Source organism: Sturnira hondurensis, unplaced genomic scaffold (genome assembly GCF_014824575.4).
Source record: "Sturnira hondurensis isolate 20B ecotype Veracruz unplaced genomic scaffold, ASM1482457v3 Scaffold0017094, whole genome shotgun sequence".
NCBI classification, from domain to species: Eukaryota; Metazoa; Chordata; class Mammalia; order Chiroptera; family Phyllostomidae; genus Sturnira; species Sturnira hondurensis.
Window position 1 is genome coordinate 6,451 of NW_028089725.1, and position 20,602 is coordinate 27,052.

Consider the following 20,602-nt stretch of genomic DNA (forward strand, 5'->3'; position numbering starts at 1 on the left):
CATCAACAAAACGAGGGAGGTACAGAGTTCCATTGATTGCATGGATACAAACTACAGGACAGCAGGGGTCATCTGTGGGGTTGGACATCCGGGTCGGGGCAATGACAGGAACCAGCACCCATGCTGTGGGACAAACGGGCACAGAGCCTCTCAGGACCACGTAAAGGGGCACTTACTCAGCCCAACTGTGGGGCCAGTGTTGGGTGTGGCTGGTCTCACGGGCTCCCGCATGCATCTGAGGTCAGCCCTGCTGATGTGTGACTCACTCACACGGCAGGGGACAGCTGCCCACTGTCTAAAGCGGAAGGACACTGCTGGCACGTGCCTGTCTCGTCCTCCCCCAGGCTGGCCCGGGCACGTTCTCCAGGCAGCGTGGTGCCAAGGGGCCTCACATGCCTCACCCTGCTGACACTCTGCTGGCCAAAGCGAGTCTGGTGGCGAGCCCAGCGTCCCAGGGCAGGGAGGACTCTCTGACTGGGGCAGGTGGGGGCCACACTGCGAGGTCACATGGACACAGGAGTGAAGAATCGGGCCGCTAATGCCGTCAGGCTAACACAGTCGGCCTCGTTTTGAGTGGCCGCCTAACCCGTCTCTGCGTGGGTGCACCCTCAGCCATTGAACCTGTTCTGTGAGGCCGAGCGGTTAGGCCAGTGCCTTCCAACTGTGTTTCAAGGAATTATAAATCCTCCAAGGGGTTAATTAGGGTTTTGACACACACTGAAGTGAAGGTTGGGTATGGAAATTAATTTGGTAGTCACTGAGACAAACGAAGAAAAATGCCTTCCCTTACTTCAGGGCCCGTCAGCCTCTCCGTGCAGATGTGCATCATGAACTTCCACCAGTTTGGGGGGCGTCAGACTGAGCAGGCCGTGGGGTATTTTTTTTCAACATGTCCCAAGCATCTCTTGGGACAGGCGTTTCGTGGCTCCCACTCTGGGCCTTGTGCATCTGGGTTGGGTTTCGTGATTACCCATACTCGTCTGGGGGACACGGAGGGCCGGGTGTTGGCAGAGACTCAATGACAGGCGGGCACAGCTGTGTCTGGAGTGAGGTGAGTTCTGGAGGCAGCACTCGGGGTGCTGGGAGTCGTGGGGAACACGAATCGGCACTAACTGGGGCACTTTCTCTCGGCAGGTGCCTTAGGATCTCCCAATGGGGCGGCTTGGCTCTGGGCTCACGTTCCTCGTGAGCTGCCTGGTCCTGGCATGGGTGGCAGGCTCCGGTAAGTCACCGCCTCTCATCGGCCCATTCCGGCCACGCACTCAGTGAGCAAAACAAAGACCCCAGGTCTTGAGGAGATCACACTGTACTGGGAGGGGACAGCCAGGGACAGATGGCCCTAATTATAGGTACATTCCAAAGATCCTTTGGAGGAAGAAGACAGTACACAGCGTCCGGCAGGAGTAAGGCCTGCTTGAGTGGGGGTGGTAGGGTAATCAAATCATATGGGTGTAGTGGCTCATAGTTTAATGTGAACTTTTCACCTAAAATGTCATGTGGTGTGCTTGAGTGTGACATTGTTATGTTGCAGAATCACATGCTTATGACTTTGTAGTAAAAGATTTTGTAATAAAAAGGGGCGTTGTCTGTGCCAGACCCTGTAGGACAGAGGAGGGACCGGGAGTGCGGGTGGAGAGGGGACTGCAATTTAAAACCCGTGAAAACCCACGCCCCGGGGAAGGCCCCCTGAGTGAGTGTCGAGCAAAAGCTGGAAGGACGAGGGGGCCACACAGGTGTCTGGGGAGCAGGGTCTCAGGGAGGAGGAGCCAGAGCAGGCTGCCTGGTGCCAGGGTGGCTGAGTCTGGAAGGACCTCGCAGGGTGTGGGCAGAGGAGCGGCGCGCCCTTCGCACTAAAGAGAACCCTGTGTCTGTGAGCACAAGGTGGGGCCAGAGGCCAGGGAGGAGGCGCCCCAGCTCCCGGGCAGCTCGGCCCAGCAGAGAGAGGAGGTCTGAAGACAGACTGGAACGGGGTGAGAGAGAGATAGAGGCGTCTTAGGGTTTCTGAGCTGAACCACCAGGAAGGATGCAGTTGACATTTCTGAGGTGCAGAGGGGTATGGTTTTGGGGAGCAGAGACTCATGCGGAGAGTCTGAGACATTTATTAGATATCTAAGATTCTCCTTAGCACGGCTAGTCCTTTACCCAGAGAACAGAAGCAAACCAGTGGCAGCTGTGGCTGGAGCTGTGGTGTGGCTGCATGACAGGAAGCTGCACTTGGGGTGAATCCTGTACTGGACCCTGCACCCCAGGGTATTTCTTCAGCTTCAGAATCACCTCAGTGCCACCTGGGAGGCTCCAGGAGCCCCGGTCCCAGCCCCGCTTTGTGAGGACGGGCATCTGACCGTGTCTGGGCTGTGGGTCCCTGGCTTTGTGATGGGCCCCTTGGTCCTGCCCGGGCCAGTTTGCGCCTTGCCCCGGTGGCGCAGGTCCCTCTGCTGGTTGGGCTCCGGCTGCTCAGAGCACCCCTGTGTCTCCCCAGGGAGTGTGCAGGTCCTGCGTCGGCCCACCTGCGTCTCCGACTACATCAGCACCTCCACCTGCAAGTGGAGGCTGGACCGCCCTGCCAACTGCAGCGCTGAGCTCCGCCTCACCTACCAGCTGGATTTCCCGAACTCTGAGTAAGCCTGTGCGGGAGTGGGTGGGCCGCAAGGCTGGCGCTGGGAGTCCTCCTGGTCCCGGCAGTGCCCCGGAGGGCCTGGGGCTGACTGTGGTTCCCCAAGGGTACACTGTCCCCGAGGCGGTGGCCTGCGGCTGTGGGTGGAGTGCTGGGCCACACGAGCAGTTCTCGGACCTGTGGTCTCGCGACTCTCACGTGCCTAGAAGTTAGTGAGGGCCCCAAAGGCTTTCGTCTAGGGAGCTTATAGCAGGGCCCTCAGACCCTGGGCTGCAGACTGGTCCCCGCCCATGGCCTGTTAGGGACTGGGCTGCAGAGCAGGAGGTGAGCAGCTGGTGAGCCAGGGAACCGGTCTCTGGTGCCAGAAAGGTTGGGGGCCGCTGGCTTATAGCTATCAATGTTTACCTGATGAGAAATTAAAACAGAAAAGTTAAATCACGCCAGCACACACACCGTCAGATCAACGACATCATAACATGCCACGTAGCCTCTGAAAACCCCATGGCATGCTTGTGGGAGAAAGAGAGTAAAACGGCAGATGACAGTGTGATTATGAAAGTGGTTTGGCCCTGTGAGTCCCCACACCACTCTCGGAGACCCTCTGGGCCAGACCACTGTTCGGGGTGCAGTGTTGGTGGTGGAGTTCACTGGGGCCCGTCATTCCCTGGGTCTCACTGGGGTGACCTGTGTGCACGGGGCATCGTGACAGGCAGTGCCCAGTACATGGTCGGGCACACAGGGCACACAGGGTCAGGGCCACCCTGGAGCGTGGACGCACTGACAGAGGCAGTCTTCCTCTGTGTGCTAAAGTGGGTGGGCGGTGCTTCTGTACGTGCGTGGTCAGTGGGCGGGACCAGAGATGGAAAATTAGGGCCCGTGAGCCACAAAGGGCCCACCCCCTGGTTTTGTAAATAGTGTTATTGGCCCGCAGCCACGCCCATTTGCTTATGCGTTGTCTGTGGCTGCTTTTGTGCTAGGTCAGCACAGCTGTGTAGTTGGGACAGAAATGCTGTGACTCCCAAAGCCCAAAACTTGTACCATCTGGCCCTTTGCAGAAAATGTTTGCCGCCTGCTGGCCCAGCCCACAAGGCAGGGGGCTGGCTGTTTGGGGAGGCACTCTGGGGTCACGCTGTGGTGCACAGGGCATGCGCCCCAGTTCTCTGCACACTGGGGGGCTGTGCTCTCCAGAGGTGGCTAGAACACACACAGAGGCTGTAACAAATTCTTTAACGCCACGGCTTCTTCCCTTGCACTGGCTTCTAGCGACAAGCTGAGTCCTGGGGCCAAGGTCGTCACCAGGGGTGTATCAGAGTCCATGGTGGGTGTGGTGGGAGCTGTGGCCAGCAGGGAAGGCTGTCCTGGTCCACTGTCCCCACCACTCACCCTGGCTGCTCTGCTTCCAAGTCCCCTGATCTTGCTCTTGAGGCAGGACAACCAGGAAACTGGAAGAGCATGTGGTTGCTCGAGGCATGTCCTGGGGACACCCACGTGTGCATGCCCGCCTCACACAGCCCCATGTCTGCAGAAACCACACGTGCATCCCCGAGAACAGAGAAAGCACTGTGTGCCTGTGCAATGTGCTGATGGACGGCGTGGTCAGTGTGGATACCTATCAGCTGGACCTGTGGGCTGGGAAGCAGCTGCTGTGGAGCGGTTCCTTCCAGCCCAGCAAGCACGGTGAGCGGGCCGGGCGGGGCTCGGGTGCTCCCAAGCTGGCGGGGCTCGGGGCAGGGGAAGGCCCTGCAGGCTCTTGCCACTTCTTAAACTTGGTGGGGTTCTTGCTCTCCTCTGGGCCTTCATCTTCCCATCTTTGAAATGGGGCTGGCTGGGCTCAGCGGTACATCCAGCCCCCTTCAGCTCAGATATTTCAGTCCCGGAATTTAAGAGCCCTGATTGGGGTGTGGAGAGCAGGCCTGTTGGACAGAAGACATGCTTGCTACCGATCGGAAACTGAAGGGGGAACTGTCCTTCCACCCTCTGTGGGCTACTCCGGAAGGTGACTTTGTCCTGCCCCCAGGAGTCCCTGCAGGCATTCCCCAGGAGCTCGCTGGGGTGGGGTGACAGGAGTTCAGGAGTTCAAAGCACCATTCATCACTGTGTGTCCTTGGGCGAGTCACATTACCTCTCTGAGCCTCAGTTTCCAGAAGACAGTTGTTATCCCCATTTTACAATTGAGTAAACTGTAGAACAGAGAAGGCAAGTAATCCACCTAAGGTCACACAGCTACTAAGCAGCGGAGGTATCTCTGACAGGTCTCACAGAGCTCACAGCCTCCAGCACTCCATCAGCAGTTCCTGAAGGGCCTGCTCATCCTGCTGGTGGTTAGGGGTATCCAAATTGACCGGTGAACAAACCCACAAAGTAAAGTAATTCTTACATATGTATGTTGACTTTGATGCACATTATATACTGATCTGACTTACTAAAAAGAGACCAAGTTTTTTAACACGTGAATCGAAATAAAGAGAAATACTTAGTAAATAACAGCACACAGATGTGGCCACAGTGTGCAGGACGACAGAGGAGATGCTGAAGCTCGGGGACCTTCAGTGGGCACAGTCCGCGTTCACTAGAGGAAGGCGGTCACGGCCACTGCGGTGCTGAGCAGGGTCGCAGCAGCGTTAGCGTGTCAGGGCCGTGACTCTCTGTTGTGACCGGGGCTGTGTGGCACCGTACAGATGTGCTGCACGGAGGCAGTGCTCACCGAAAGCCCCACATGCCGGGGCCTGCGGCTGACAGGCCCTCACCAGACGCCGTTTCTCCGCAGTGAAGCCCAGGGCCCCCGTGAACCTCACAGTCGACGCCGTCGTCTCCCGCTTGTGGGAGCTGCGCTGGGGCAACCCGTACCCTCCTGAGAGTTTCCTGCACCCCGAGCTCTCCTACCAGGTCGTCGTTTCAGATGAGGACGACCCAGCGTCGGTGAGTGGATCCTGCGGGGGCTTTGCACCACCTCCCGGGACTCAGGTGGGTGGGAGGCAGGCCTGGGGTGGGAGAGGAGAGGATGACTGAGCTGACAGCAACTGGGGACCCAGAGTCCCAGCTTCTGCCCAGGCTCTGTGCTGGGCCAGCACCTCCACCCCTGGCCCAATGCCCAGTGTTGGGAGAAGCGACGTTATTTCTGGGCCTGCTCCCCGTCTGCAAAGGAAGGCTCTGGGCCACGTCTGTGTTTCCCAGGGGCCAGGAGGGACACTGGGATTTCAGGAACACACTTAGATGACTGAGTCCCACAGTGAGACAGTCGCTCAGCATCACCTCCCTCCTGACCCTGACCAGTGAGGGAGGCCTCAGCTGAGCAGACAGGGACGCTCATTCCTGGCGTGACGGTGGGAGGCTGCGGGCCCAGACCCTTCCCCATGAAACAGGTTTAGCCGTAACTTAAAGCTGTCTTGCGGGCTCTCACTGTGTGTACTTTTCCGTGACGCCCACGGCATCTGATGCTCGTGTTCCAGTCGCAGCAGAGGCGGCGGCCCCTTTTTAGAGGAGTGTGTTGGCGTTCTGCACACGCAGAACTGACTTACCTGTGAAGTGAGTGACGGCAGGCTGAGCACGGGAAGGGCTCAGCTCCTCGAGAGGGTGGAGGTCACGTCCTGCCACCACCTTTCCCCTCGGACGTTCTGCTGGAGGACATCTGCACACCTCGGGCCCCTGCGGCCCACAGTGCTGGGCTCCGATGCCTCCCCAGCCACTTGCCAGCCGTGTGATCTTGAGCGTGTCCCTTAACCTGCTTGTGCCTCAGCTTCCTCATCTCTACCCNCCCTTTTTAGAGGAGTGTGTTGGCGTTCTGCACACGCAGAACCGACTTACCTGTGAAGTGAGTGACGGCAGGCCGAGCACAGGAAGGGCTCAGCTCCTCGAGAGGGTGGAGGTCACGCCCTGCCACCACCTTTCCCCTCGGACGTTCTGCTGGAGGACATCTGCACACCTCGGGCCCCTGCGGCCCACAGTGCTGGGCTCCGATGCCTCCCCAGCCACTTGCCAGCCGTGTGATCTTGAGCGTGTCCCTTAACCTGCTTGTGCCTCAGCTTCCTCATCTCTACCCTGGGGATAACGAGGGTACCACCTCGTAGGGCTGCTGAGAGCACCACGTGGGTGACAGACAGGCCCCCATGCCTGGCACGAAGAATGTCATAAACACCCTCCTCCTTTCCTCCTGCGGCCACAGGCCTTGGAAATCCCCGTCGGCTTTGCCCTCCCGCGCCCTGGCAGTAACACCCTCCGTCAGAGTTGTTGAGGGCCCGCGCTGGGCCGTGCCTGTGTACTGGGCCCTGGCTGGCCTGCCCTTGGCCCCCAGGGCGTGGGCCACATATGTAGGACGCCCCCACGTCAGCTTCCGTTGCTGCTGCTTCTCTTCCTGTCCAAGCCACGGAGGCCGCGGGTGTGGATTTCCATCTCTCAGCTGTGGTTCCTTGTCGGCCCTGGGCCAGGATGTGGGCCAGGAACAGAGTGGGGCCCACACACTGTGAGGCTCAGAGAGCACTTGGGGGGAGGGGGCGGCACAGATGCCAAGGGAAGAGGCAGGTCCAGTTTTGTCCATTAGTCTTCCCGAGTCCTGTGCCTGTTCAGGACACAGCATGGCCGGGAGAAAAGTATCCAAACAACGATGTATTTGCCTATGTTGGCTAGACCCAGCTCCCAGGACTCTACCCATTGCTTAGCCTGGCTTTGTTCTGCCTTGGCTTTGTTTTGAGGCAGGCTCTTCCTTCATGTGGGCAACGTGCTCACATGCAGCTCCAGGCCTAGGTCCCAAGGCTGCAGTGGGAAAAGTTTTTTTTTTCCAGGGAGTCCTAACAAGAGTCCTGGGCTTGGGTCATTGGGCCCGGCTGTGGGCAGGAGAGAGGGTGATGGTGCCATGCTCTGATTGGCCAGAGATGAGTCACATGTCCATCTCTGGACCTGCAGGTGTGGTCAGCTCCACCCAAGCCAGATGGGCTGAGAATGAGGGGGTGGTTCCCCAAAGGAGACTCTGGGAAGAGAGAACAGGAACCGGGTTGGCTAGAACGCAGCCCAGTTTAGGACCTGGTGCCAGACTCTAGCCAGTGGCCAGAACTGGTCAGTGGGCCTGGGCCATGGCTCAGTGGGCCTGTAGGTGCTCAGGCCATCCCAGGCCTCAGAATTCCAGGTCCAGCTTCTCCTGTTGTTGGTAGGACAGAGGCTGTTAAGGCATTTCTTCCTCATGGCTTTCTTCCCAAGGTCAGAGCTGAACCTGAAGAATTCCTCTTATTAGTCATTGGCCAGAACTGGTCACACGCTCCTCTCTAACCAATCAAAGGCTAGGGATGGATGGCCACAATTGGTTTAGACCAGCGATTTTCAACCCTTTTCCATTTCATTGTACATACAACTAATTACTAAAATTCTGCAGCACATCAAAAATATACTTTTTGCCTATCTTAAAAAGTATAATTTTGATTTATTTACAAAAAGAGAATAGTAATTACCTACCCTTTTTGCTCTAAAGTGACTTTTTAGAAAATCAGGTGCCTGTATTTGTGTATAAAGATTTCTGTTACCAAGAATTAATCAATCAGACTTAACTTTATGATACAATGTGATCAATAAGATGCAACTCTTTTATATGACCTTTTATTTATGGTTCAAGACAGGGCATTCACACTGGACAACTATTGTTGCGTTGGCTGTTGTTATTTTTTTATTTGACAGTCCAGGGGAAAAGAGGTTAGTGCCCCTGACTAAATAGTCAGGTGCTGCATGTTTTTGAACTTCTTGAAGTGCACCAGCTGAAAATCTCTGGGTTAGAGCAATGAGGACGAACCCTGGAGCTGGAGACAGAGGCTTGCCTACCCTGAGTTTTGGGCGCCTGACCCCGGTGGCACAGATTCTGGGCTGCTGTCCAGCTGCATTTGCTACAGTATTGCAGACACCAGCTGTGGCTCATACTGAATGGGATCAATTCTAAAAAGAGATATTAGAAACTTATTGTGGGATTTTGGAAAAGGAGCTTCTCTTTGTCCTGGCTGATTTCCAGACAAGGGTCCATAATGCAGGTGGAGTTTTGGCCTAGGCATTGAAGGGTGTGTGGGAGTATCCTAGATAAGGAAGGAAGGGAAGGCTGGGCCAGGCAGAAGGAACGATATGAGCAAGGGCTTGGAGACATGAAAATTCATGGCATGTCTGAGGATTACTGGGAGGTGGGAGTATATGGGGCAAAAAAACACAAAAAATGAGGCCACCAGTCCACTGCGGGCCATAAATGCCATGCTCATGGTCACAGAGGTTAGCATTTCTTGTGTGCCTATTATATGCCACTCACAACATAGTCACCAACAGTTGTGAAAGCCCTGCAGGCAGGAAGTGCTTGTCTCCATTTTAGTGATGGGGACACTGAGGCCTGGACCCGTGTTTCTCTTCCACCTGCAACCTCAGTTCCTCTTCCCAGAGGCTGACCGCCGCTCCGCCTCTTGCCAGGAGGGAAGGGAGGCTGGCTGGAGCAGGGGAGGGGCTGGGGCGCGAGTCTCCTTCCGGAGAGGGTGCACGCCTGTGCAGGCAAATGTGTGTGTCTGTCCACTGAGCCCACTGCTGCCTACTAGTGACAGCACACAGTTACTGCCCCAGTTTCAGGGGGTCAGGAGTCTGGGCACAGCTCACTGGGTCCCCAGCTGCAGCCAGGAGTTGGCCAGGGCTGCGGTCCCACCTGAGTCTTGGCTGGAGAAGGGCCCCTCCCAAGCTCCCGTGATGTTGGCAGCATTTGGTTTTGGGGGGGCTGTCAGACTGAGAGCCTCAGGTTCTTGCTGGCCCTTGGCAGAAGGCTGCCCTCCATCCCTTGTGGCCTTCTCCAGGCCAGCAAGGGGCAGAGCAAAGTGTCCTAGCCAGCTGGGATTACAGCCTCCATAACACAGTCACGCAGGTGCAGTCCTGCACACCATCGCCCTTGCACCGTCTGTCGGTTAGAAACAAGTCACGGGTCCTGCCCACACTCGAGAAGGGGGACCACACGGGCATGATACAGGGTGGGGGACTCTCAGAGTCTGCCTGCCACCATTCTTTTAACACGAAAGGCAGCAGACAACACGTACTAATCATCAGCTCAGCTTTCCCACTTAACACCAGACCTTGGAGGTCTCTTCCCAGTGGGGGCTGGTGGGCGGGGCTGGGATTCGGGGCCAGTGAGTTTGGGCTGGACTGTGGAGGCTCTGGGAGTCCACGAAGGAGAGAGGGGGGCACAGCGACGCTCTCTGTGCTTCAGGAAGATCACTGGCACGCTCCCTGCATGCCAGGCCCTGTCCCAAGGGCTTACCTGCATTAACCCATTTGATCCTCACAACAACCCTGGGAGGTAGGCACTTTTATGATCCCCGTTTTGCAGAAGAGGACATCAAGGACCAGAGAGGTTATGTCACTTACGTAAGGTCACACAGCCAGAAAGTGACAGGAGGGACCCTTACCATCAATTTACAGATGAGGAAACACTCTTTCTTGCCCAGTCATACTGTGTGGCCAGTTAGTGGGGGTTGGGAGGGCGGGGGAGGGCACTGTTTGGACCCATCCCCCACAACTCTGGTGGAGGTGCCAAACGATGCCTGGGTTGCAGGAATAACCAAAGACCCAGGCTGGTGGCTCTTAACCACCGTGGGGTCAGCTAAGGTCAGCAGCCAGAGTGGGGGCTGGTATTCCCCTCCCCCAGCTGGTGCAGTGATGTCTTCCTTTCCTCCACCAGCGCACAGTCCATGATGTGACCTACAGGGAGCCCACCCTCCGCCTCCCAGCCAGCACCCTAAAGCCTGGGGCTTCCTACCGCGCGCGGGTGAGGGCCTGGGCTCAGAGCTACAACAGCACCTGGAGTGAGTGGAGCCCCGGCGTCACGTGGCTTAACCGTGAGTGTCGTTGTGAGCCCTGAGCACGTAGAGTCTCTCCTCCCCACTTTCACTCTGTGGCCGGACGCTCCCCCTGCCGGGTCCTAGGGCGCCTCTAGCTGCAGGTCCCAGGGTTCAAACTGACGCGGCACACTGGCCGGGTAGGGAGGCTGGGCTGCGGGCACAGACGAGGCCACAGGCCCGTGCCTGAACACTGTACAAATGCATTTCTCGCCTGGGCAACCGTCCGACGGGAACTTTGCTGGCCTGTGGGTGGTTTTCCTCCCGGAGGCCCCATCATTTTCCAGGACAAAGATGATGAACCCTTTTTGTATCATGGACCCCTTTGTCAGTTGGTGAAGCCTGTGGTGTGGACCCCGTTCAGAGAAAATATATGTATTTATACTTGCATTTCAGTAAAATTAGTTTCCCCTGTAATCCTATGTATTTTGTTTTTTAATATTTATTTAAAATAAATAAATTAACCCCAAGTTAATCTATATATTTATTTTTATCATCACCCAAGGACATTTTTTTCAGTGCTTTGAGAGCGAGAGGGAGAGAAACATCGATGCGAGAGAGAAGCATCGGTTGGTTTCCTCCCATGTGCACCTGAATGGGGGATTGTATAAGCCTGGACTGGGGACCATACACGCCTGAACCAGGGATTGAACCCGTAATCTAGGTGTGTGCCCTGACTGGAAATCAAACCTGCAATTTTTTGGTTATGGGACTATGCTCCAAATAACTGAACCACACTGGCCAGGGCCAAAATGACATTTTTAAATGCGTAAAATAAAATATTTAGCCCTTATCAATGTGGCTCAATTGGGTCCTCTCTTTATCTCTCCCTTCCTCTCTCTCTAAAAATAAATATATAAAATCTTTTAAAATAAATAATAAATAAATGTTAAAAATACATAGGATACAGGGGAACACTAATCTTACTGAAATGCAGTAATAAAATATTTTAAAATGCATCTGTTATCTAGGACTAGACATCCACACATTGAGAACAAGACCTGGCGGCAGGTCTCACAAACACCAGGCTTTCTGGGTGGACGAGCAAAGGTGGTGTTTCATGGTCTGGCAGCCGTAATGTGGTGTGAGAAGAGCTGGGACTCCTGTTGGGAGCTGAGTGCCTGATGCTGCTCCTACTGTGGTTTGCTCCCTCCATTCCCAGTGGGAGGAAATGCTAGGTGTCAAAAGTTAGTGATAAGTAAAGATGTTATTTCTGCCTCATCCAAGTTCCCAGACCCTTGAGTTCTGCCTACAACCTTGTTGGAGGTGTGTGAACCCCAAGTTAAGGATATCTAAGGGCCCTGCCGTTGTCTGCATCCAGCCAGCAGAAGGGGAATGAGAGCAGGGAGCCCTCACCTGCTTCTTAAAAGCCTTAGCCTGGAAGCGACACACATCACTTCCTCTCATGCTCTATTGGTGAAACTGGCCACGTGGCCACACATAGCTGCAAGGCATTCTGGGAAATGTAGCCCCTCACTTAGTAGCTGCATCCCCAGAACAACACTTTACAACTTTATCACATGACTTTTGCAATAGAAATATTAAATGACCTTTTCAGGTTTCTACAGCAGCTCAGTGATGTTGCCCAAGTCTTGCCTTCTTTCTCCCTGCTGTCTTTAGCGTGGTAGTGTTTTATCTATAAACTTGTCCCCTCGCGGTCCCAAGTTGGCTGCTACACATGCTCTCAGACTCCAAGGACCAATGGGAATGAAAGGCTGCTATAAGGGAATGCACCTCGTTCATCTCTCTCTCTCTCATTAGGAAGCAAAAACATCTTTCCAGAAGCTTCCCTAGCATACTTCCCCTTGCATCTCATTGACCAGGGCTGTCACAGGGCCCCTTCCAACTGCAGTAGAGGCTGGGAATTCATGTCTGGAAAGGGAACTAGGACCATTGTGATTGGCCTAAACCTTAGGGTGAGCACATTGCTACGTGGCAAAGAAGAAGGGGAGGTAGGGAAAGGGAGGCTGCCTCGGGCATGGTCTGCTCAGTGGGGAGAGTGGAGGCTGCTGTGAACATTCACTGAAAGAAGGATTCTTCAGAGTGCTGGGCACGGTGGTGCTTGGCAGGTGCTCCGATGCCACCCACCAGTCCATCCACCCATCCACTGCTCAGCTTGTTCCGTGGGTGTCTCCTCGCCCACCTGTCTCCCATGCTGGACTGTGAGCACGTCCGTGGGTAGTATCTACCCTGTGTCTGTGTCTCCAGTGCTGGAACAGGGCCAGGCGCACAGTAAGTCCTTGGGAAAGTTCTGTTGAATTGATTTGATTCTAACGTTGCCTGCGGAAGGGACGGGAAAGGATGAGAAATAGCATGTATGGGACTATGCGGTGTGCCAGACACTCGCTCATGGTTTCCACAAGTGTTTATTGAGCTCCTGCTCTGTGTCCGGCCCCATGCTAGACGCCAGAGAGTCGGCAGTGACCAAGACGACAGAAACCTCTGTTCTTGTGGAACTGGCGTTCTGGAGGGAAAACAGGAAATAAAGAAGTAAAGCGCAAAAGTGAATCAGAGCTCAACCCAGACAGTAGCGAGTCTGGGAAGAAAGTAAAGCAGAGTAAGGCGTGGAGTGATGAGGGGGCAACGACAGAGAGGGTGCGGGGGATCGAGCAGGCGGCAGCGAAGCAAACGTGGGGAGGAGCCAGCCATGTGCAGACGGTGACAGCAGATGCCCAGGGGTGTGCGGGCACTGTTCTGGGTGCGGAATGTGTTCAGTCACATGACCCCCCAACCCCGTGAGATGAGTGCCACTGTCAACCCCACTGTGCCAATGAGGAACCGAGGTGCAGAGGGTGTGTCGGCATGTCCTGGGCCACCAGTGAGGGTAGGACAGTCAGGCGCTGCCCTCAGGTGGTCCAGAGTCACTGCCCTTGACCTCTGTGCTTCAGGAAAGAGAGCAGCAAATTCAAGATCCTGAGGTGTCACTGAGCTTTGGAGGAGCAGGGGACAGCGAGGACCTGTGACAACGGCTCAAAGCACAGGGAGGAAGGAGGGGCTGAGGTGGGAGGGCTTGGGGGTGGCCAGACATGCAGGGTCTGGGAGGACCCTTTCCTGAGTCTGGGTCTCCAGCTCTGGGGAGTGGAGCCAGGCTGCGCTCCACACGATGCAGGCTCACGGCCTCCCTCCCACTTCCAGACTACACGTCCTGGGAGCAGCACCTGCCGCTTGGCGTCCTCGTCGCCTGCATGGTCATTCTGGTCGTCTGCGTGTCCTGCTATTTCAGCATCGTCAAGTGAGTGCTGGGCCGGCCAGTTCGGGGTGCGAAGTGGGCAGGAGCCCCTCCTCTCGTTTATCATCTTGCAGTCCTTTGCTCAACAATAAATGTTTGTTGAGCATCTGCTGCGTGCGAGGCACTGAGGCAACAGCTGAGACCAAACTGACCAAGAATCTGTGCTCCTTGTGGGAGACAGATGTCAGCTTGACAAAAGCCATACCGTTTCCACGGTGATGCGTGGGGGAAGGAAATGTAACCAGGGGAAGGGCAGGAACATTTCAGGTGCTGATGGAGGTGGGCAGGCCCTGACGGGGGGGGGGGGGGGGGGTGGTGGAATGAGCTGGCCCGGGTGGGGATGGGGAAGGGACTTCCTTTGACAAAGGGAGGTGGATCGTGCCCAGGGTGTGACCTAGACAGACAGTGAGGGGCATGTGACAAGACGATGAGAACTCTAGACAGTTGCCCTGACAGAATCAGGAGACCTGGGCTCGGTCCCGGCCCTGGTGCTCGGCAGCTGAGTGACCGTCAGCCTTGGGCTCCTCCTTTGCAGGCTGGGATGTAATGAGGACTTACTTTGTCAGCCCTGAGGGCCCCAAGAGAGTCCTGGGTTGCGGTGGGTTGCAGGGCAGGGGGAGCCTGGTTTCCAGTGAGGTTGAGCCCAAGGAAACCTGGCGGCTCAGAGCCTCAGTCCTCCCGTCTCTGAAGTGGGACTGAGGAGCCCTGCCCTCCGAGTAAGGGTCGGTGGTGGCTGAGGGTTGACACAAGGGTGCCCCGCACTTTGCTGGGCACACGTTAAGTGTGCAAGGATTGCAAGTTTTCCTCTCCATGTCTTGTCACTGACACCGCTTAGCCACGTTGGGCCTGTCTTTTCCCCTTCTCTGAACCTCAGTTTTCCCATCTCCTGTCCTTCCCAGCCCCACTCACTGTGTCCCGGCACGCCAGTCTCCTTGCTGTTCTTTGAACACGCCAAGCAAGTTTCCTCTGAGCCTTTGCAGTCTCCGTGCTCCCTACCGGAAAGCCCTTTCCCCAGGCATCGCCATGATCCCGTCTCATCCACCATCAGTTGCTGCTCAGAGGTCACCTCTTCAGGGAGGCCCTCCTGGATCACACGCTCCTTTCCTCTCTGTTCCCTTCTTTATTTTTGTTCATGGCACTTAATGGGGTGTCATGTGTTCATTTCGGTGTGTTTGTCTGTCTCTCTCTTCTAGAAGGTCAGTTCTGTGAGGGCAAGGCTTTTGTCTGTCTTGTTCACTGTTGTGTCCCTGAAGCCTGGCACAGTGAGTGGTACATAGTAGGTGCTCAGTAAAGACATGCTGACTGACTGAGTGGAGTCAGCAGAGGCTCACCCAGGGGTAATCTGAGGACCTTCCCTCTCAGAGCTGACTCTCCATGGCTCCAGGCAACCCAGGCAGAGGGAAGGAATCTGTTTCTCCTGAGTTTCCTCAGCTTCTCAAGTTGGCCCCAGCCGCTCCCTGGCACCTTGCTCAGGGCTGCTCTGTGGAGGGGATTTTGATGGGGAAGCCCAGAATTCTCTGCAGCTTGAGTCTGTCCTACTTCTCTGGGGCTTGTTCCTACTGAGCATGGAGACATCGAGTGAGGCCCTCTTTTGGGCCACAGCATGCTGGGGCACGACCCGGCTCTTCTGCCCCTCGGCTGGCACGTCACCCCTCTGGGCCTCGGTCTGCTCATCTGTGAGTGGGGTTGGCAGCAGAACCTGTTTTGTGAGACATCCACAACCTATCAACACATGTCTGACCCCTGGTAAGAACTGGCAACTGCAATCATTTTTATGGAAGGAGAGACCAACACCTTTCTTTTTCCTTTCTCAGGATTAAGAGAGAATGGTGGGACCAAATCCCCAACCCAGCCCACAGCCCCCTCGTGACCATCGTCATCCAGGAGCCTCAGGTAGGAGCGTGGGTTGGTTCGGAGGCTCTGGACCGCCTGTATCAGGAAGTAGCATTCAGGACGTGTGGGGTGTTGAAGACACTCACTGGCTTTGGGAGTGGCACCTGAGCAGCCAGGGGCGTTTCAGGGGAGGTGGAGTCAGCGCTCACTCAGTGTGGTCCTTAGGGGCCCAGAGGCTCCCCTCCCCTCTGCACAGCTTTCGTAGCTACTTTTTCAGCCTTCGGTGGGTTCCTCTCAGGTTGGTGTCTGGGTTCTTCCCCTCCCCCCTTGCCTCCCCGCCCTGGGGAGGAGATGACCCCTGAGGTCATCTGCATGTTGTCTCCTGGGGAGGTGCTTGTACCAGGGCAGGTGGCCAGAAGGCGAAGGAGGCAAAGACGTGTTTCCTGTGTCTCCCGCTTACGGTCAGGAAACTGCTGCTCTAGTGCCAGCAGACCCCTCCTCATTTCCCATTGGCCTGAATTGCATCACGTGCTGCTTTCCAAACCATCCCCGTAAGGAGTGGGAGTGCCTGAGACCCACCAGGTGGCCACCCTGGAGCTGGGGGCGGGGCCAGCTTCCCCAGTGGGAGGGCCTGTCTGCTTTGCCTGAACTATGTCAGGGTTCTGTCTAGAAGGTGCGAGGGTTCCCAGTTCTCCATGGACCCCATGGCAGGCTCTGGAGTCCGGTGGTGCTGGCTTTGAACCCTGGCTCTGCTACTTGCCTGCAGGGTGGACTTGAGCGAATGGCTTAACTTCTCTGAGCTTCAGTTTTCTCATGTGGGTTGCCGTGACCAGTGCGGGGAGGAGGTCCCTGGTGGGGCGGGTGGCGGGGGGGTCGTGATGGGAAATTAAGAAAGACACAGACAGTTTTAAGGAAAAGCAGGGACCAGGTGGGGCATTGTCCTCTGAGGGAGAGAAAATGACCCTGAACATGGTCTCTGTGTTTATTTTATAAGAGTTAGTTAAATAAAGCTCAAGGACGTTTTGCAGACTGAGGGAAACACTGCAGGCATAATTGCTGTGTTCCCAGGCTATCTAAATGATACATGTTTCTTCTGCAAAAGTTACAGTCTCGTTCAGCTGAAGCTTGCGGTTAACTATCTCCTTTTCAAACTGTGTGGGTCCCAGCTGTTGTCGCTGCTGGCCTGATCTGCCTGCAGATACAAGCAGTCAAGTGCGGCCTCGACAAGCACTCAACCTTAGCTTTGATGCCAGCCTTCACCGTCCTCCACAGTGTGTTATAGCAGTGTTTATGTAACAGGGCTGACATGGGACTTCACCAGGACAATGCATGTAAAGTGTGTATTACAGGGTCCTGCGCATAGTGTCACTTATGTATCAGTCAGCTTTTGCTGTGTAACAAATGATCCCAAACCTTAGTTGAAGCCAACAGCCGTGTCTGTACTCTTGCTTCTGCAGGTCGGCTCAGCAGTGGGTTTGGGTTGGGGGGATCTGGGCCAGGCCAGGTACGTCTTCTCTGGGCTGGTTCATCCCCAGTGGCTTCCCTCACAGGTCTGGCAGTTGTCTGACTCTCACCTGGGCCACTGGAGGTGACTAAGCCATGTGTTTCCCATCCTCCAGCAGGCTGGTCCAGTTGGCACAGTGTTACTTGTACCACTTTCTATTGGCCAGAGCAAGTCACATGGCCAGGCTGGATTCAAGAGGTGGTAGGAGCTGTAGATGACTGTGGCCATTTTTCCCATCAGCCTCAGCAACTTAATATTAGGGTCGTCTTGCTAATTCTCAGGACACTGAGGCTCAGAGAGCTGAATGCACTGATCTGACCTTGGACCGTGTGATGCCAAGGCTTACAGCCTTCCCACAGCCTCGAGGCTCGCAGTGCTTCCTTTCCGAGCATCGCCGTATGCCAGGTGGGCCGGGAGGGCTCTCCGCTGAGTTTCATTGGCTGTCTCTGTTCCAGGTGTCACTGTGGGGGAAGAAGCCCGGAGGCCAGGAACCAGCCAAGCGCCCGTATGTATATGAGCCCCGGTCACAGCCTGTGTGGATTTGGAAGGGGTGGAATTGGTGTGGTGGGCGCCACCTGGAGAGGGGGGTAGCCCCCTCCGTGTCTGCCTTCTCTTCCTTGGCACTCAGCACTTTTGCTTCGAGGGGCAGCAGGAGGAGGAATGGCTGGGTAGGTAGGCTGCTGACCAAGCCCCTGCATTGCCCGGTGTGTCAGGCACATGCTGAACCCCCCTGTGAGTACACAGTCTGGCCCGAGCAAGGCTGGTAGAGTGGACTGCCAGTGCAGCTGTGCCAGCTGTTAAAATGCCGAGTCATTGCACACTGGTTGGCAAATACCACTGTCCTAGGCCCTTGAGTGTGCTGCTGCCACCCTGGCCTCCTTAACTCCCGCGAGGGCCTCCTGGGCCTGCCCACAATCCAGTAGCTAAAGGCTTTGTACCTGGCACAGTGGGGGACTTTGGGACACCAGGAGCCCAGGGACCCTACAGCCATTGTAATTGGTCATTACTTATGCTATGTGGCAATAAGTATTGTAAATACCATCATCCCTGACACAGTGTTTTCCTTAGTTTATATATGAGTCTGTACTAAGTGCCAGGTTGTGTGCTTGTCTTCAGACACCCCAAAGCAAGACACAGGCCCTGCCTCTGGGGAGCTCCCAGGGTGGTGGTAGGACAGGCTGGTGGATTCTTGGACTGTAAAGTCAGGAAGCATCTCTGCCATAGGTAGACATCAGCCCAGATACTAAGCTGGGCTTTGAAGGATGAATAGAAGTTTTCTAAGTGGAGACACTGACCCCTGACCACACCTTTCTTTGCTTTTGCAGACACTGGAAGACTTGTCTTGCTAAGCTCCTGCCCTGTTTACTGGAGCATGACATGGAAAGGGATGACAGTTCCTCCAAGGCTGCCAGAAAGGGGCCTTCCCAGGGGCCTGAAAAATTACCGTGGTGCCCTGGGCCGGTCAGCACAACGATCCTCTCACCAGAGAGCGTCAGCATAGTGAAGTGCGTGGAGCTGCTAGAGGCCCAGGTGGAGAGTGAGGAGGAGGAGGAAGTGGAGCAAGATAAAGGGAGCTTCTGCCAGTCTGAGAGTGGCTGCTTCCAGGACAGCAGGGAGGGCATTGCGGCCCGGCTGACAGAGAGCCTGTTCCTGGACCTTCTCGGGGCTGAGAATGGGGGCCTTTGCCCACAGGGCCTGGGGGAGTCCTGCTGTCATCCACCTTCAGAAGGCGGGAGTGCTCAGAGGCCGTGGGCTGAGTTACCAAGCGTCCCGGAGTCAGCCCCCCAGATGCAGAGCCCCGCCCACCTGGCTTTCCCAGAGGCGCCCGTGGTCGTCACCGACAACCCCTCTTACCGCAGCTTCAGCGACTTCCTGAGCCAGTCCTCAAGTGCAGAAGAGCTTGCCTCAGACGCACAGCTGTCCGAATGCCTGGGGGGAGGGGACCCCAACATCCTCTCCGCTCCCCAGCCTTCCGAGCCACCCACCGCACTCCAGCCTGAGCCAGAAACCTGGGAGCAGGTCCTCCGCCGGAGTGTCCTGCAGCACAGGGCAGCCGCAGCCCCCGCCATGGCTGCCCCCAGTGGCTATCGGGAGTTTGTGTGCGCGGTGAAGCAGGGCAGCGCCCTGGATGGTGGATCGTCGGGCTGTGGCCCCTCCGGAGCAGCTGGGTACAAGGCCTTCTCCAGCCTGCTCACCAGCGGTGCCACCTGCCCAGGCACACCTGGAGTTGAGGCCAGCGGCGGGGAGGGGTGCTACGGGCCCTGCCAGAGCCTCGCTTCTGGCCACCCAGGGGTTCCTGCCCCTGAACCCCTGTTCACCTTTGGACTGGACATGGAGCCGCCTCACAGCTCTCAGGACTCACTCCTCCCAAGCAGCTGCCCCAAGGGCCCCAATCTGGAGCCAGTGGCAAAGGGGGAGGACCACCAGAAGGCCCTGCTCTCCCTGGAGCTGACCACAGACCCCCTCGGGGATGACCTGGGCAGTGGCATTGTTTACTCAGCCGTCACCTGCCACCTGTGCGGCCACCTGAAGTGGTGTGACAGCCAGGAGGAGCATGGCCAGGCCCATGTTGTGTCCAGCCCCTGCTGTGGCTGCCGTTGTGGAGACAGGTCCGAGCCCCCAGTGAGCCCTCTGAGGGGCCCAGACCCCCTGACAGGTGCGGTTCCCCTGGAGGGCAAGTCCTCTCTGTTCTTCCAGCCTGGCCCCAGCAATGCTCAGAGCCCAAGCCAGAGCCTCCAGGTGGCGGCCGTGCCCTCTGCAGGGCCCACGTGCACGAGTGCGTCCTAGGCGAGGGCCCCCTGGTGGCTGTGAGCCCCTCGCCTGCGCCTGTGAACGCCTTCCCGCAAGGCAGCCTGGCTGGCAGGTTGCCGAGACTCGGAGGAGCCCTTGCCACCTCATCAGTCCACAGCTTCTCTGGCATACTCCCCCCCTCATGCCCCCTCAAGGCATGTTGTGTCCACCTCGGCCCTCGATGCCCGTGTCTTGCCCAGTCCCGGGATCAGCTGCTGCCATGTCACTGGCTTGGACACTGAGCCTAGAAAGTAACCCGNCTGTGAGCCCCTCGCCTGCGCCTGTGAACGCCTTCCTGCAAGGCAGCCTGGCTGGCAGGTTGCCGAGACTCGGAGGAGCCCTTGCCACCTCATCAGTCCACAGCTTCTCTGGCATACTCCCCCCATCATGCCCCCTCAAGGCATGTTGTGTCCACCTCGGCCCTCGATGCCCGTGTCTTGCCCAGTCCCGGGATCAGCTGCTGCCATGTCACTGGCTTGGACACTGAGCCTAGAAAGTAACCCGGCCAGCAGAGGGCCTTGGGAGGCCTGGGAAACAGATGGGAGAGTGAGGCCCCGGGAGGGTGGTTATTTGCTCAGAGGTGCCCATTTGTTTGATGGAGCTTCGTCAGGTTGACACTGGAGCCAGGATCTGGCCCATGGGGGCTGCTCAGTCAAGGCAACAGAGGCCCACGAAAAGGAGTGATGACCACGCCGTGAGTTTGCTGCCAGAGCCCTACACAGCTGTAAGGCTGGGGGCTCCTGTTAAGCGTGGCATCCCCAGAATAAACACACCCAGCTCCCTTGGGGCCGGTCTGCACC

General features: G+C 56.6%; 1 protein-coding gene across 3 annotated transcripts; it reads left to right on the plus strand.

Annotated features, from left to right (window-relative positions):
• Window positions 1–926: 926 nt before the first annotated feature.
• Window positions 927–20,053, plus strand: IL4R (interleukin 4 receptor). 3 transcript variants are annotated; one of them, XM_037067267.1, is made up of 10 exons: window positions 927–1,051; window positions 1,135–1,222; window positions 2,480–2,618; window positions 4,140–4,291; window positions 5,382–5,578; window positions 10,290–10,446; window positions 13,582–13,678; window positions 15,490–15,568; window positions 17,468–17,517; window positions 18,338–20,053. In XM_037067267.1, the coding sequence occupies exons 2-10, from the start codon at window positions 1,153–1,155 to the stop codon at window positions 19,797–19,799; spliced, it is 2,403 nt and encodes an 800-aa protein (XP_036923162.1). In that variant the 5' UTR covers window positions 927–1,051; window positions 1,135–1,152; the 3' UTR covers window positions 19,800–20,053. The 3 variants fall into 3 exon arrangements, with proteins under 3 accessions (XP_036923162.1, XP_036923163.1, XP_036923164.1); XM_037067268.1 differs by having other exon boundaries at window positions 931–1,051; window positions 5,382–5,533; XM_037067269.1 differs by lacking the exons at window positions 927–1,051; window positions 1,135–1,222 and adding an exon at window positions 1,642–1,733.
• Window positions 20,054–20,602: the final 549 nt, after the last annotated feature.